The sequence below is a fragment of the Palaemon carinicauda genome, unplaced genomic scaffold (assembly GCF_036898095.1).
Source record: "Palaemon carinicauda isolate YSFRI2023 unplaced genomic scaffold, ASM3689809v2 scaffold1287, whole genome shotgun sequence".
Lineage (NCBI taxonomy): Eukaryota > Metazoa > Arthropoda > Malacostraca > Decapoda > Palaemonidae > Palaemon > Palaemon carinicauda.
In genome coordinates this window covers 10,308-28,817 of record NW_027168801.1, presented here as the reverse complement: position 1 = coordinate 28,817, position 18,510 = coordinate 10,308, and the positions used below count along the sequence as shown (strand labels likewise).

The window sequence follows — 18,510 nt, the reverse complement described above, 5'->3', positions numbered from 1 at the left end:
AGCGCTCAATCTCTGGGTATCTCAACCCTCTTCCCCTATACTTAGCAGCACTTTAAGGAGCTCCCTGAGACGACGACAACCCTGGATAAGGAAACTTGATCGAATTGACCTACGTCAATCTCCCCACCCATACAATCGATGAGGTCTTCCATAGAGGTGTCATCAATCTTTTTTTTTCTATCTCAGTGTGACCGTCCTACCAGAATTAGAAGCCAGGCACCACACTACTGAGTGATAGGTCATCCATGCACCTGTTCTTGTCACCCTAAGTCGGAGTGGCTGGCACCTATGTCATAGCGCTCCAGTTCAACGTACGGAGATGCCTTCATGCACAAAGATCTGCGTACACACCAACCACGAACAGGCTTTCAATGCAAAAACATTTAAACTATTTTTTCACAGGAACACACTAGTGGTTGTGAAAGCACAGATGTGCGAGTACTGTACAATGACCAGGGGGAAGGCCACAGTGGATCTATGGTCCATAGAATGCCTATGATTTAGTTAACTGGTTCCCAAACTTTTCTGTTTCTTCCATCATTGATTTCCTTCATGTGTATAAGGAAGATAGCAGTCTAGGCACACTGATTATTTCCCAACTTATTTTGAAATTTACACTAATAAACATTACAAGCATATTTTTCCCCTGGTGTGCTTGAAATTTCTCTGTTTAGGAAATGTTGTTGCTGGTAACCAAGCAAGGTCCTGCCTCCCGTGCACTCTGAACAATATTCATGCAAGCAGACTTTTCTCTTCTACCCAGTGATCCATCAGTGACTTCTTGGATCAACCACTGGTCAGGTGCAGTCACTTTGCCATAACTCGGGAATTGGAATATGAGAAAATGATGTGACACTGACACAACAAGTGACCAGTTTGTAAATTGTCCTGAAGAGGAAATATGCTGTCACCTCCCACTTTGCTAGGCAATTGTGGAAAGAGGCGCCATCACCTAAAGAAATTGTATGGCAGCACTTTCGATGTTGAAAGTTAATGGGGGCGAAGCAGAGGAAGAAATCCAGGACTCCCTTTATTTATCTAAAGGAGAATAGGCTTTTCAAATTCAATAACTTGAAAATACAAAAACCAACCTCATGACACCTTCAAGTTGACGGTACATGAAACTCTCGCTACCAGACTATCTCTTATAGATCTCCTCTATTATGAGTGTGTCAAGTACGACTATTAGGGGCAGTCTAAGAACGTCACTCTATACCCTAAGCATCCACCATCAAGGTGTGTGCACCCAGGGACCTGGTGGTAGATCGAGGGACTTGCCCTCCCTCCCCTTGTGGGAGCCACATGAACTCCTTTGCCCAGAGAAGTCCCCTTTCCAGCGAAAGATGGCTTAGTGACCCTTCTTAGGCTGCTAAGTATCTGCAGGTGGCAGGAGCCTACACTGCTTAAAAGGGGAGTCTTGTTGGTTGTTGAGACAGCAGCTCTCCTGAATTAAGACAGGTTGGCTTTATCTGCCTTCTCAATTGCAGCAGTGAGTAACGTGGGAGAACAGAGGGAGAATACAATGTGTCCCCAGGAATACCCATTATGTATGTTTAGCCAAGACCGCATCTCTCCGTTTAAGAATGAAATTTCCCCCAAGGGAGACCCTAAATGTAGTAACTCCGTAGCCTAGACCTTGACATCAGAATACTTCATCTGTTACAGCAAAGTGAGACACTGACCACTGAACTAGCCAGGAACAGGACTGATGCCAAGGTTCTAAGGATTTATCATAGACATGGCTGGTACAAAGGTGGCCACATAAGGATTCGTCAGATGCCTGAAATATACCTCAGACTGCATAAAATCAATTAGAATAGTGCCAACGTATCCCTGTGTGTCGTAAGAGACAACTAAAAGGGACGGAACGAGGGGGCTGGGAACCCCCCCTCCCTGTATTACTATCCTGTGAGACATCAGCCGAGAGGTGGAGCTGGGGGAGAGTGACTGCTCCCAGCCCTCTAGTTTTGGGGTGTTTGAATGTGCGTGGATGTAGTACGATAGAGTAAAAGATGTGAGATTGGAAGTATGTTTAGGAATAGAAGGATGGATATATTGGCTTTGTGTGAGATAAAGATAAAAGGGAAAGGTGGAGTGATGTTTGGTGAAATGTGTGGGATTGAAAGGGGAAGAGCAAGAGAAGGTGTGGCTTTATTAGTGAATGGACGACAGGCAAAGTAGTGGAATGGAAGGAGATTGGCTTTGTGTGAGACAAAGATAAAAGGGATAGGTGGAGTGACGTTTGGTGAAATGTCTGGGATTGAAAGGGGAAGAGCAAGAGAAGGTGTGGCTTTATTGCCGAGTGAATGGATGACAGGTAAAGTAGTGGAATGGAAGGAGATATCATCTAGGTTAATGTGGGTAAGGGATGTTGGGCTTTTGTCAGTGCTTATGGGCCAGGTTGTGAGAAAAGTGAAGAACGGAATGAGTTAACTAGGTGTGTAGAAGGAATTATGTAGTTGTCATGGGTGACTTAAATGTTAGAGTTGGCACTGGAGAGGTAGGTGTCATTGGGAAGTACGGCGTACCAGGTTTAAATGAGTGGTGAGAGAGCGGTAGATATGTGTTGAGCAAGAGATGGTGACAAGTTCTAGCTTTTTTTTGAGTTAACTAGGTGTGTAGAAGGAATTATGTAGTTGTCATGGGTGACTTAAATGTTAGAGTTGGCACTGGAGAGGTAGGTGTCATTGGGAAGTACGGCGTACCAGGTTTAAATGAGTGGTGAGAGAGCGGTAGATATGTGTTGAGCAAGAGATGGTGACAAGTTCTAGCTTTTTTTTGAGTTAACTAGGTGTGTAGAAGGAATTATGTAGTTGTCATGGGTGACTTAAATGTTAGAGTTGGCACTGGAGAGGTAGGTGTCATTGGGAAGTACGGCGTACCAGGTTTAAATGAGTGGTGAGAGAGCGGTAGATGTGTGTTGAGCAAGAGATGGTGACAAGTTCTAGCTTTTTCAAAAAGATAAAAACAAGTATACATGGGTAAGAGTGGTAGAAAGGGCGTAACGGATTGTGTTTGAAAGAATATGGAAGATTGAAAGCCGTGCACATGTTTAGGGATATGGCTAATGGTATGTCTGATAATTTTTTGGTGGAAGGAAAATTAGTTGTAGCAAAAGAGTGGGGGCATAGAGTAGGTGGATGTAATAGGGAGCTAGTGAGGGTTGAAGAGCTAATAAAACCGGGGGTAAAAAGTAAATATCAAGAAAGGTTGAAAATGGCATATGACGAAGTGAAAGTTAAGCAACTGGTAAATTAGAGGGGGAGTGGAAGTAAAAGAAAATTTTGTTGGGATTACAAGTGATGTGTGTGGCAAGAAGTTTGTTGGAGGCAGCATGAGGAAGGGCAGCGAATGGTGGAATGAAGGAGTGAAGGTAAAAGTGGAAGAGAAAAGGAGGGCTTTTGAAGAATGGCTGCAGAGTAGTGTAGAGAAGTATTCAAGATATAGAGAAAAATGTGGAAGTAAAGCGCAAGGTAAGTAAGGCAAAGAGGGCAGCTGACCTGAGGTGGGGTCAGGGATTGGGTCATTCACATGAAGAGAATAAGAAGTTTTGGAAAGAAGTGAAGAGAGTAAGGAAGACTGGTTCAAGAATTGAAGACAAAGATGGAAATGGAAGGTTGTTAAAAGGAAAGGAGGCACGGAAAAGGTGGGCGAAATATTTTGAAAGGTGAATGCTGGAGTGCTTGGACGAGGATTAAAAATGGTAGACGAGAATGACCATGATTGGGCGGTAAATCAGTTGCTGTTTGCGGATGATACTGTACTGGTTGCAGACGAGGAAGAGAAGCTTGGCTGATTAGTGACAGAATTTGGAAGGGTGTGTGAGAGAAGGAAGTTGAGTTAATGCGGGTAAGAGTAAGGTTATGAGATGTATGAGAAGGGAAGGTGGTGCAAGGTTGTATGTCATGTTGAATGGAGAGTTACTTGAGGAGGTGAATCAGTTTAAGTACTTGGGGTCTGTTGTTGCAGCAAATGGTGGAGTGAAAGCAGATGTACGTCAGAGTGAATGAAGGTTGCTAAGTGTTGGGGGCAGTTAAGGGAGTAGTAAAAAATAGAGGGTTGGGCATGAATGTACAGAGTTCTGTATGAGAAAGTGATTGTACTAACTGTGATGTATGGATCAGAGTTGTGGGGAAAGTGACAGACAGAAATTGAATGTGTTTGACATAAAGTGTCTAAAGAGTATGGCTGGTGTACCTCGAGTAGATGCGAGGCAAGAGGGCATGCTAGAAATAGCTGTGGCACCCTAGTAGTACCAGCCGAACTCGGTTGAGTCCCTTGTCAGGCTGGGAGGAACGTAGAGAGGACACGTCCCTTTTTTCATTTATTTTGTTTGATGTCTGCTACCCCCCAAAATTGGGGGAAGTGCCTTGGTATATGCATGTATACTGTATCCAACTTTCTAAAAGCTACTGGATTGCAGGTCTCGGCTGCCGTGACTTGGTTATTTAAAAGATACAGGGTGTCACAGGGTTGGTTAGACAGCAGTCTAAATGACAGCCAACCCATTATTTTCAAGTGGAACATTTCTGATCCAGATGTCGGAACTTTCAGAGGGGCTACATCAGCTGAACTGGTGCCCTACCCAAAATAGGATTCAGTGTGTCGGCATTATAGTTTGTTCAAGAACAAATGCCAAGATTTAACCTTCCTGTGGCCATCCCTGTCTGATGCGAGCCCAGAGGCGATACCGAGAGTGAGGAGCAGTAGTAACTCCCGTGATAAGTATACTCATAAGAACAAGGCGGGATTGCAGGGAACTCAGTCAGATAGTCCTGTTTAGAAGAAGACGTAGGAAGAGATCAAATCAAGGGAAGTAAATTGATTTAGCGAAGATTGTCTAGAGTGCCCTTCTGATGGCTCTACCTGAGGAATGCGATAAAGGATCCGGAGCCCTTTTGCTTAACTCTCTGAAAAGAAATCCCTGAAACAGACACTGCTGCCCCATCTGCAGCTTTTGGTATGTTGGCTACTCTGTAACTTTAGGAATAATAGGAAAGGTAATTATGTCTATGTAGACACAAAATATTAGGTTTATCATTTGTTTACCTAAGCAAACCAATGATAAACTGGGAGGGTTGTCACACCTTGCATTATTCCCATGAACACACTACCACAGCATTGGGGAAAGGGGAAGCAATTCAACATCGACCTGGCTCAAGTCTTACACAAGCGGTCTTCAAAGTCACGGCAACACCAGATGATCTACGCTACCCATTCATAAAACAAAAGTAAACAATGAAAGGTTACTCCAGCATGAAGTTGTTGGTCGTATGAAGGTTTGTCGAATAAACTACCTCCACCAACCAAATTGAAGGGAAGTTCCTTTAGTAGAGTAAATAGACTAGAGAGAAAACCTTTGTTTTATATCCCTGTAGGAACAAACGGCAATATGGTTTACTGTGATGTAAACATAAATGACTAGGGTTTGTATTCACGAAGAAACGACAGGTTATTCAATCATCATGGTAAGAGACGAGGATCATGTTTATGAAACCCGTAAATGTATTGTTGGACAGCAAGGCAAATTCACATGGAAAGGATACTGCAAATGACAAGTTAGAAAACATACATGGGAAAGGATGAGAACAATATACTCACCAATTTCAGGAAAGGACAACACGCACATTCCATAATTTGTCAGGTTACTTTTTAATCAGGGAAGTTCCTCTCTTATCTCCAACCTTTGAAGGGAAGTCACAACTTCTACTAGCTTTCATCACAGGAGAGTTGATGGTTCTCACACAATTGGTACAAATTATTACATACATTTTGTATCATTAAATACACAAAACGCCTTCCACCCCTGATTAAAGACTTGGATCGCCTTCTCGCTGTCTTCAAGAATCACAATTCCGAACTGTATTTCAGTAGATGAAAGTACAGTAGCATATTAATGCACTCTACTACTATGGATGGGAGTCCCTATAATGCCTTCTCGCTGTCTTCAAGAACCACCATTCCAAACTATTTCAGTAGATGAAAGTACAGTAGCATATTAATGCACTCTTCTACTATAGATGCGAGTCCCTGTAATACACACAGTAAATGGCCTTCTCCAACTCAATTGTCCTACTTAAATGTCAGAAAAAGTAAAATTGCATAAAACACTAAAGAATTAGTTCTAAACCAAGGTGTTACGACCTGCAAGGTGAAAATGTAAGTGCAACTGGAAGAAAGCCCATCCAATTGTAACAAAGTTAAACGAGTTTGCAAAGAGACATTTGGCTAGGGTACAAAGAATGTTACAAACATCCACAAATGATAATACTTGCAACAAACCAGGAGAGGCAAACTGCCTCCAAGGTCACCTTGATATGGCAGGGAAATGAATGAGCTGGACAAAGGCACAGTATTATGTAAAACATGTGTACTGTATACTTTACTAGATGGATTTTGGCAAAGGAGAAAACCAGCACTTTGAAGGCAATATTAAGAAGTTGGACAAAGATGTAAGGGGAAATGAAAGAATAACGAGGGCGATTATGGTACAAAAAGTACTTGCTCACACAGAGAGCAATTGTTATAATGAAATATCTCCTTGGTCGCTGGTTTGAAGGGCTCTAAATGATATGCCAACCAGATATCAGTTAGAGTGTTGACATAAAATGAACCGTTCAAGACCACAAGGTTGTGAAATTTTTGTAGTTGGGCAAACTGCAATCAACGCTTCTTGACAAACTTGGCCAACCAGGTAGTTTCATCCCTCTGATAATCTTATAACATAATCTGTTAAAACAATTTGGATGCTACATACACTAGCCTCATACACAACTTCAACAGGTGTCTCGGAAAAAAATCTAAAAACCTATTTATGCAATTCTACGAATTGGAGCCTAACACCGCAATAAAAATTAATAGAATCCTACAATAAAGAAAAATAACTCCTAGCTGCTACTGTATGCAATATAGAAACACTTCTTTCATGACTTGAGGAGAACAATTATTCATATAGGTTAAACTGCAAAATATTTAATTTTTTTCCAAGCATATAAACAAGGAAATATAAAAAAGGTCATTTTGATTATTTTTTTAATTTGACTCCAGAGGGAATCACATAATAATAATAAAAGTCTTAACGCCTTCTGCGAAGACTCAAAGTATTCTTTCTCAGCCAATTGGCGCGGCGTGAGCCTCCCTTGGTGTGTGAGAAGCGGTGGCCTCTGCCCAGACCTCTGTGCTTGCGGCCAGCTGAGGTCTTTCCGCGGAGTTCGCGGTGCTTGTGTTGGGGCCTGCAGGCCCAGTTGTATGTGGGGTTGCGACGGATTGCCTTGTGTGTGGGGACCAACAGAATAACTTCATAGTATTTGTATGTGGAATCCTGGGCTACCCAGTAGCTGTTCAACACCACCAGACCGCCGAGTCTGCGGCCAACCCTTTCCTGAAATCAAACAAGTTTTTCGCTACAACCTTATGAAAAAAAACCTTAAAGTAGAAGCAAAAATAAATTCTTCAAAATGATACACTCTTAGTTTGAAAGTTACACCTAACTTCTGAACACAAACTAACTCTTTCCTGTAAATATAGGGTACTTTAGCTACAATAAAAGAAGCTATTTCCTGTAAATTTTAGGGTGACAATTTAGTATGTGGCCTAGCTGACTTGTTAGGTTAGGATAGGCAAGGTTAAGCCACATACTAAAGCATAGAACTTCTTAGGCCCCATACTAAATCGGCACCCACTTTAGCTACAATTAAAGTTAAGCTAAGAAATCAACAACAACTAAAGATAAGAAATAAGACTGGACCAATAATAACCCTTTACCTCCAATGGACGTACTGGTACGTTTCAATAAACTCATCCCTTTACCCCTATGGACGTACCGGTACGTCCTTGCAAAAACCTGCTATTTACATTTCTTTAGCATATTTTTTTATAACTTTATGAGAAACTTCAGGCATTTTCCAAAAGAATGAGACCAACCTGACCTCTCTATGACAAAAATTAAGGCTGTTAGCGCAATTTTAAACAAATAAATTGCAAAATGTGCTTGAAAATGCCTGGGGTTAAGGGTTGGTAAGTTCCAAATAGCGTTGGGGGTAAAGGGGGCTAATAAGAATACAACCACATTGTAAACCTTCAACAACTAACTACGAAAACTAATAAATATTACCTCGGCCAAAGACTGGAGGTTCCTCGTTGGTTTCAGCTGGTTGACACCATGGCTCTTGGGCTTGCCATAGGTAGCACCCTTGGGCACTGGGCGTTTGCGGCCACCGCGGCGCACGCGGATGCGGTAAATGACGATTCCTGGAACGCGAAAGAATCCATTCAGAAAAGTCATACAGGTAATGTTATTCTGCCCACGGAAAATACTATCAAGAAAATTCAGCTATAATAACCAAGTATGACCTGGTGGTTTAATTCCCTTAAGTGAATGACTGGGTGGTATGAAAATTTATAAATGACATACATTACTGATAACATTTCCTAATTGAAAACAGCACTACAGCACATCAAGTAAAGAAATTGTTAAATAGAGGATTGTAAAACACAATACTGTAAACATTGTCAAGTTAATACAGATAGGAAAAAAATATTCATAAACCTCAAATACTGTATTAAACGATAATATAACTAATAATAATATAATCTAATGCAGTAAGGCAACATAGGTAACAAAACTCAGCTATTTGTAGGCTTTCGCAGCTGAAAATGGTAGGCATGTGACTTAGGCGAACCCTACCCCAGGTACAAATTTAACTAAATTCAAACTTCTTGGAACCTATCATTTTCTAAGTTGAGGACTTCCTACTCCCAAGGACAAAACTGCCGAGACTTATCATTACCTTGCTTAGCCTTGTATCCCAACCTACGGGCCTTCTCGGGTCGGCTGGGCCTGGGAGCTCGGTGAAGCTTGCTCAGGTGGCGGTAATGCCAGGCCCTGATTCTCAGCAGGAAGCGCATGACATCGCTCTGCTTCTTGCGGTAAATCTCTTGCATGTACTTGTACGCACCCATTTTGATGGGTTAGGGGTATGACCTGAAAATTAAAAACAAAGATTTTAAAATGATATAACATTAATTTATTATTATTACTAGCCAAGTTATAACCCTAGTTGGAAAAGCAAGATGCTATAAGCCCAAGGGCTCCAATAGAAAAAAATAGCCCAGTGAGGAAAGGATATAAGAAAATAAATATAATCAAAAACAAAGATTTTAAAATATAACAGTAATTTATTATTATTACTAGCCAAGTTATAACCCTAGTTGGAAAAGCAAGATGCTGTAAGCCCAAGGGCTCCAATAGAGAAAAATAGCCCAGTGAGGAAAGGATATAAGAAAATAAATATAATCAAAAACAAAGATTTTAAAATATAACAGTAATTTATTATTATTACTAGCCAAGCTATAACCCTAGTTGGAAAAGCAAGATGCTATAAGCCCAAGGGCTCCAATAGAGAAAAATAGCCCAGTGAGGAAAGGATATAAGAAAATAAATATAATCAAAAACAAAGATTTTAAAATATAACAGTAATTTATTATTATTACTAGCCAAGCTATAACCCTAGTTGGAAAAGCAAGATGCTATAAGCCCAAGGGCTCCAATAGAGAAAAATAGCCCAGTGAGGAAAAGATATAATGAATATATGATGAGAACAAATTAACAATAAATCATTCTAAAAACAATAACGTCAAAATAGATATGAAAATTGTCCTATTAGGAATAACCTGGTAAATATGATATAAAATTAAAGAGCCAAAGAACATGAACTAACCACACGAGGCCTCCAATAAAATACACTTTACCACTAAGACCATTTAAAAACAATGTACACAAAAAAATTACTTTTACAAAAACAATTCATACAGCTACTTTAACCAGCCCATATTTCCCCCTATAAATACTGCAGATATTATAAACAATACCACTAATAGTGCTTGTGTATACATAGCAACAGCAATTTAACCGGCCCGGCCCGTCTCACACAAACAAAATTACCTGTTGATAAAGGCAAGAACAGACACTTTAGATCTAAATTGGAGAGGCAATACAAAAATAAAGATACAGTACAAAATGTATGTGTGGCCACGAAGAAGAAACCCTGCGAGATGTACAAAGAAACAAGAAATAACTGCACACTATTACATCAACCATGTATTGAAAATGAACGTGAAATAATAGGGGACATTCCTTGTTTCAAGAATTGTGATAAAAAAGAAAGCTGAAAAAATCTTATCCAAGAACTGTGGAAAATAAGAAAAAATAAAACAACATTGTGACAAACGACAATACCATATAAGGAAAAGAATAGAGGAGCCGTTGCAAAGGCTTATCCTCAGAGTACAAGTACCATTCCCGACTAGGTGATCGCACGGCTATTCATTCCCGTTAGGGTATGTAGGTTGTCTAAATTAAAAGTACCTTTAATAAAAAAAGCTGTTAAGATTAACAAGAAATCTTTAACGATAAAATGTACACAAGCAACCCCAGACTCTCAAATAGGGTTTTCCATGACACATACGAGACATTTTCATGTGGTTAGTGGATACAGTAGTGTTTCCCACCGTGACTTCAAGTTGTTTTTACATAGAGGCATGGAAACTACAGGTCTGAATCAATAAATATGGTCAGCTATGTATAAAATAACTAGATAAAAAAATCATGTGATTCATGTATTTGGCAAAAAAATTTATCTATCAGACCACTATTCAAAGAAAATTGACGAATAGCTAATTTCAGATCATGTACGCAAACAATACCGAACCTAACATTGACTAACAAGGAACATATCCGTATACACAACATTATTATTATCATTACTAGCCAAGCTACAACCCTAGTTGGAAAAGCAAGATGCTATAAGCCCAAGGGCTCCAACGAGGAAAAATAGCCCAGTGAGGAAAGGAAGTAGGAAAATAAACAAATAAGAATAAATTAACAATATATCATTATCAAAACAGTAACAGCATCAAAACAGACATGTCCTATATAAACTATTAGCAACGTCAAAAACAGACATGTCATATATAAACTACAAAGCCTCGTGTCAGCCTGGTCAACAGGATCTGTTATTAGGTACTTGCCATTAGTTTAACGTTAACCTCAAGCGCATAGCAACCCTACTGTGCGCTACAATACTTCCCTAAACAAAATAAAAAAGAAAAATGTCACTGCTTAAACTGGCAGCCATTTTTTTATTTTGTCATCTGAGGTACAAAGGTTTGCGAGTGATCGTGGAAGGGGGGGGGGCTTTGTACATCAACGGCCAGTTGCTTCCATGTGCATAAAAAATGGACACCAAATAACTTGAAGTTCCCCACCTTGCCTAACTTACAAGCCGTGTCCTTACTTATCTAATGGAGGGATACAGGCCATGAACCCCCCCCCCCCCCCCCCCCCCGCTACACTGTCGTATTTCAAGTCAGATGGCTGCTATCAATCATACACCCCAGGGGAGGTATTTAGAGAATAATGAACATCAAAATTACATCGTAAAATATTCTAGTACAGTACTGTAATCAAATCTGTTTAATTATACTACCAATTACATTAAAAAAAAAATTTGAACTTAACCCTTCGATCAAAGTCAAATCTTTCGAACAGCATTAATTTCTACCCTTAACAATTGACTATCTAGAAAGTGTTTTTGAACTGGATCAGTACATCGACTAGATGTCGCAATCGACATCAATACAAGGTCTGACATGGGGGTAAGTCAATTGTACACAGGGAGCCTTTGTAGGGTGACGGCCAAATCCCGTAGAAAACGGGAATATTCTGAACTGTGGCCGTCGTTCTAAAAACGATTTTGGCAGGAAAAGCAAACTTAAAAAACCCACCTAACCTATGCTAAAAGCCGTATCCTTACCCAGGGAGGCTTCGCCCCCCGAACCCCCCCTTACACAACAGTTTCCTTACCTACGAGTACCACGGGAGAAGCCAACTTAAAAAACCCACCTAACCTATGCTAAAAGCCGTGTCCTTACATGATAACAGTCGGAGAGATAATAAGCAAATTAGGACGCTTGGCTGTAGCGCTACAAACTACCCGTACACAGTAATGATAACTATCTCCATGCTAATCTGAATAAAAATTCTTTCCATTTTTAAAAAATAAAAATGAATCTCACAACACACAAAAACCAATTGTACCCTTTTCTCGTAATAAATAAATGTAAGCACCAAACGCAACCTCATACATCATAGAACATCAGATGGAACGATAAAATTGTTAGCCTTCACCGTTCTAAACAAGCTTAGAAGTATTGGAGAACAAACAGTACAACAACAATTCTATAAAAAACAAATTTACTCAACGGCAAGATATGATTGGAGGAAAAACCCAAGACTGCACCAAGAAAGAACAGTTAAAAGGCTGGTCAAACTAAATAGAAATAGGGAGGAACCTGGGGCCACCCGAAGAAAAATCGTAGTGCATGCATAACGACGGCCAAGCCCCATTATTACCGCACTTTCAACCAGATCGCTAACTTGTAAAGAAAAAAAACCTTTACAGAAATTCTATATATCCCCGGGTAATACCACATATAAATTATGTCGCAGGAAGATCGCCAATATATGCGAAAGCTGTTTTTCAGGATTAAAACTTGAAGATAGATTTTATTTCAGCTTGACTTGCATATAGTGTGCCTCAGAACAAGATCAGGAGACTTTGCATATCAGCGGCCAGTTCCTTCAGCGTCGATTAAAAATGGACGTCAACTAACAAAGTTTCCCCCGTAACCTACAAGCCGTGCCCTTGCCTACTTGGCTAGCCCAGGGTGTGTGTGTGTGGGTTTGCTGACTATGCCCTTCTGCTGCCGTATTTCAAGTTACCCGTACAGGTATTAATACATACAGGTGGCCGCTATCATACATTCACCCCCAAAATCGGCTTCCTCTACAAGGATTTTACATAACATTAGCCTGTGGACTGGTACAACTTCCCCCCCGGGTTTTATGGATATTTTAACGGACAGCAAGAAGATTGGCGGACCAGGACATGGAGTGATAGCAAGAAGATTGGCGGACCAGGACATGGAGTGATAAACGAGAGTAGGTTCGAAATAAGGTTATATAATGTTGGTAGCAAGGTCAATGGCAAGAGGTTAACTGAAGGGACTGACCGAGAAATATGCGAGACACTTCAGGGTTGATGAATCAGAGTAGACATCAATCCCTTTATATTATTAGAATTTATTCAGAAAATACCTCAACTTTGTACCGTAAGAAGGCTTATAACATCAAGAATAAAGTTCTTCGACATAGCGTTAATATTTCGTGTCCAGACAATCCCAGGGAACAGTACACCACATAACCATTGAAGTGCACGACTTATGGTATTGAGACGCATGGATAAAAAAAAAAGATATTTCATGAAATTTCATCGAACACCGTACGTCCTTATTGCTCTCCAACCGAATACCCACCACAAATGGGGTATATGGCGACGGCCGTGCCCCATAACCATAATTTCACGACTATCTCAAAGATAACAAAAGTCAAAAGAGGGATGAAGGGGTTAGCCGTTCCCTAAGGACAGAGCTTGTAAGTTAGGTTAGGTGTCTTCTGCATGGGGAGTTCCTGCTCGTCGACATACAAAACCTCAGCACCTATATATACAAGTACGGGGTGAATGTAGTTTATCGGGACACAGCGATATCTTTCTTATTACTTGCCCAATCTTTTATCCTTATGGTGAAGAGTGCTTTACAATAATCCGATATACCATAATATGAAGTTATCTTATATTTTCTAATTTCAGCCAAAGAAGGGAGTCCGGCAGCTTGACCCAGGCTGGGGGTTGTGACCTGGGAACTACTAGGTTTGGTTAGGTAGGGTTTGTATGATAGCGACAGTGGTTGAGGGGGGGGGGGTTTGCAGGGGGCGTTAGCCCCTCCGTTAGGTAATTAGGAAGGTAAAGACACGGCTTGTAGGTCAGGTTAGGGGGGGAAGTTTGGGTTAGTTGATGTACATATTAATTTGCAGGATTTTCAAATTAAAATAGCCATGGGGCGTGGGTTTGAAGGACAGAAGTGGAAACTGGGGTTAGGTTAAGGTATCTATGACAGCGTGGGCCCAATACACCCACACCTCGTGTCCAGCGTTAATCCTGTGGCCCGCTAAAATTACATCAATAGCCTAGGTACGGCCATGCTTAGCCCACACTTGAAGGTTACATATCTGTTCTATTCATATCTATAGACCAATAGAATTTCCGCATAAATTAGCTTTAATTTCGAATACAATAGACCTTAAATGATCTCTCAACATTGAGAAATGATTAAAATACCACCTAAATTCCTACGATATGAAATTTGACCGGCAAACCAGCTTAGATTTAACCAATACCTTACGGTTCACGTATGAAATTAAATTACTAATTATATAAATGCACACACCTTCAAGTATATACAAACAACCTGGCAATTAATACAATTAGCTAAACATAATAATTAATAACACGTGAAAGCATTCAATTCCCTCCATGATGCCATATGACTGTCCCAACTACGAGGCAATATTTCCCTGTCAAATATATTCCCTACAGATAAACAAAACCACCTAGTGACATGGCGGACATATATACGACTTAGTAATTGATTAAACGGGTCGATATAAAACTCACGAGTTAATTTAAATAGTAATTTAACACAGTAAATCCACACTCGATCTGCTCACCTCTTCCCACGTTGTCTTGGGGACGAAAAGAGGGACTGTGACGTCACGAATGTTGTTGTTTCGACCGGGATGATTCGATGGTTCTTTTCCGAAATAAAATTAAAGAAATAAAATATATGTACATATAAACAATTTCACTTTATTATCATATAATAAATACATATAATATATTCGATGTATGGTATATATTTCTCTAATGTATTCAAATAATAAATAATGGTTTCCTGTGATGTCATATAAGCAAAATGAACCTTCTTGGGCAGACAATTTTTGAATTGTTAATCTTGTTGTCTATCTAATATATAAGATATTTTCACTAAATATATATATTCATATAAAGACTATATAGTGGCAATGAAATATATTAGATTACATAATACCAGTTTTTTTTATAATTTATTTCCCGAGGCTTTGCAGTGACGTCATCAAAGCAAAGTGAAGTACCTTACACTATTATTATTATTATTATTAATATTATTATTATTATTAGTGTTGTTGTTGTTGTTATTATTATAATCTTTATTACTTGCTAAGCTACAACCCTAGTTGGAAAAGCAGGATGCTATAAGGCAAAGGGCTCCAACAGGAAAAAATAGCCCAGCGAGGAAAGGAAACAATGAAAAATAAAATATTTCAAGAACAGTAACATTAATTAAAAATACCTCCTATATCAACTATATAAAAAAATTTCGACAAAACAAGAGAAAGAGAAATAAAATAGAATGGTGCGCCAGCGTGTACCCTCAAACAAGAGAACTCTACCCCAAGACAGTGGAAGACCATGGTACAGAGGCTATGGCACTTCCCAAGACTAAAGAATAATGGTTTGATTTTCAAGTGTACTTCTAGAAGAGCTGCTTACCATAGCTAAAGAGTCTCTTCTACCCTTACCAAGAGGGAAATAGCCACTGAAATATTACAGTGCAGTAGTTAACACCTTGAGAGAAGAACTGTTTGGTAATTTCAGCCTTGTAAGGTGTATGAGGAGAGAGGAGAATATGTAAAGAATATGCCAGACTATTCGGTGTATGTATAGGTGGAAAATGAACCGTAACCAGAGAGAAGGATCCAATGTAGAACTGTCTGGCCAGTGAAAAGACCCATAATTCTAGTAGTAGTATCTCATCGGGTGGCTATATTATAAATATATATACTTATAATTCATTTTAACTCGAGTAAAATGTCAAAAGACATTGAATAATATTTCGGTTTCGAATTTAGTATAATTATAAGAAATTCTAATATTTTGCAGACTGAAAATTTACAGAGGTAAAATAGCCAGACAGAACTATCCAGCAATAACCAATGCGTTTTATTAATATCATGGCTCTTACTTTGCAAACAATCTTAAACTATTTATGTCAAAAATATTTATCTCATAATCAATATAAAGTCTTTATACGTCTGATTCGACTGAAGAAGTATTTATAATCTTATAAACCTTTTGGCATGAAGTAGTTTAAGTGTATCAATTAGAGGCCATACAGTATTATTTAGGTACATAACTGCACCTCTTTTTATCTTTCTTCTTACCTCTGTTCCCGCTACCCACTCCTCAGTTCAGTTCAGTTGCTGGCCGGAGATTCACCTTCCCATATTCTTTTTTTTTCTATTCCTTCTATATTAAACAGGACGTTATCTTTTATTTCCGTCTTTTCCTCTTCGTATAGATGCTGCAATTCTTCTATTTTATTTCTATCGTCGCTGAGGTCTGGATGGTTAAGTATAAAATGGGTCATCTGTCTTTACTTCACATAGTTTAGACAGTCCTCCTTGCGGCAAGAGAAAACGGAGAAAACGAAGTGTCAAAGAAAACTGAAAACGTCAATTTAATTCTAAACTTGGGTAACTTTGGTAAACGTTCGAGTGATTAAAAAAATATATTTGCATGATTGCACATCGGTTTCTTACTTACATTCTTACTATAAATAAATAGAAAATTGCTTAATCTATTATTTTTAAAGTATTTGGGAATTTATTTTGTCATATGCTACTTTTTCAATTATATAGTAAGTTAGCCAACGCACCAGCCACCCATTGAGATCTTACCACTGTAAAGTTATTGGGTTCTTTGACTGGCCAGGTAGTAAATTACTACACTGGATTCCTCTCTGTTTACGGCCCAATTTTCCTTTGCCTACACGTGCACAGTATAGTCTAGCCTATTCTTTACGCATTCTCCTCTTTCTTCATACACTTGGCAACACTGATAACCAAATAATTCTTCTTCACTCAAGGAGTTAACTAATACACTGTAATTGTTCAGTGGCTACTTCCCTCTTGGTAAGGGTAGAAGACACTTTCTCGCTATGGTAAGCAGCTCTTCTAGAAGAACACTCCAAAATCAAGTCACTGTTCTCTAGTTTTGGGTAGTGCCATAGCCTCTGTACCATGATCTACCACTGTCTTGGGGGGTCGAGTTCTTTTGCTTGAAGGTGCACAAAGACACACTATTCTATCCGTTTTCTCCTCCTATTGTTTTTTAAATAGTATGTCGCAGGCTTAATAATGGGCCATGGATACCAGGCGGTTTATAGAGATTGTTTTTTCCTTATATGTTTCATTATCTTCCTCTTTAGTATTCATTTTCAAAAGCATCATTCCTGGCCTTTCTTCAGTCAAAGTGGCTATCCTGGGGGGGGGGGGGGGTACTTAGCCTTGCATGGTGTGTTGGCGCCACCATGTTGACCATTTTTATCCGAAAAAATTAGTCGTGGGAGTCACTTTATATGTGAAGAAAGAACTGTCAATGATTTAAGCTTTCTAATAACGTTGTAAACGTTTAAGAAGATGTCTAAGCAAGCATCTGGCATTGATTTCTAACCTTCTTGGATAGCTGAGAACGATGTGATAAGTTCCGCAAGGCCCCGTAGATGGAAAAATCCAAAAAGTGAAAAATCCAAAAAGTTTAATGTCTCCTTTTGGGCCCTAGAATATTTCAGGGAGTCATTCTAGAGGTATCTATTGTGCATAGTTCGTGTCAGTAATGATTTTATCATTATTGTTAAGTTTGTTTTCGAGTACGATTAACATTTCTCATTGCTTTTAACTTTTATCCTGCCTGGAGACATTGAGCGAAATCCTGGACCAGTACGTCCTAGATTTCGACAGTGTCGTCCAATATATTGCAATATTTGTGGACTGCAAGACAATATTCAAGACCTTACAGTTGCCTCCAGACAGTATGATACTTTCTTACTCTCAGAAACTTTGGTTTCTCAAATAAAGCATTCAACTGAGCTCTTTATTCAAAGTTTTAAGAAACCAGTAATTTTGAAACGGGATGCCATTCCTTAGGAGAGAGGAACGGCAGTGTATATTAGGACCGAGTACCCTGCTTGTCTTGAGTCATCTATGAATATAGATCATTGTCATGAGATTCAGGTAATAAAAGTTTGTGGCAGGCATAACAACTTTTATTTGTGTTCGATCTACCGGAATCCAGACATGGATGATTCTATCTTCGATTGTCTTCTTACCATTATGGCTAAGATACAAGATGATAGAAAGGCTTCTTTTGTCTTTGTTGGTGATTTCAATGCTCACCATAGGGAGTGGTTAACTTTTGTTTCTCTTACTGATCGCCATGGCTTAATAGCTTTGGACTTTGCCTCTGAATCAGGCTGTGAGAAAATCATTTTTGAGGCTACTCACAGGTCTGGTAACTGCTTGGACCAAGTATACACTGACTCTGGTGTTATAACAAGTTAGGGTGGTTCTTCAGTTGGGACATCTGACCATGCCTTGATTTCATTAGTAGTGAAGACTGAGCAGCCTGTCCCTGATGTGTCATACTCAAGTAAAATCTATATAAAATATAGAGCAGACTGGAATGGCATTTTGAGTGGACTTATGCATTTAAATTGGTCGCACTTGTCTAAGTG

General features: G+C 39.4%; 1 protein-coding gene across 2 annotated transcripts; it reads right to left on the bottom strand.

Annotated features, from left to right (window-relative positions):
• Positions 1 to 7,018: 7,018 nt before the first annotated feature.
• RpL15 (ribosomal protein L15) lies at positions 7,019 to 14,716 on the bottom strand. 2 transcript variants are annotated; one of them, XM_068367928.1, is made up of 4 exons: positions 14,627 to 14,716; positions 8,790 to 8,983; positions 8,114 to 8,250; positions 7,019 to 7,381 (listed from the first exon to the last, which is right to left on the bottom strand). In XM_068367928.1, exons 2-4 carry the CDS (start codon positions 8,959 to 8,961, stop codon positions 7,076 to 7,078), a joined length of 615 nt encoding a protein of 204 aa, XP_068224029.1. In that variant the 5' UTR covers positions 8,962 to 8,983; positions 14,627 to 14,716; the 3' UTR covers positions 7,019 to 7,075. The 2 variants fall into 2 exon arrangements, with proteins under 2 accessions (XP_068224029.1, XP_068224031.1); XM_068367930.1 differs by having other exon boundaries at positions 14,574 to 14,694.
• Between the last annotated feature and the right edge of the window lie 3,794 nt (positions 14,717 to 18,510).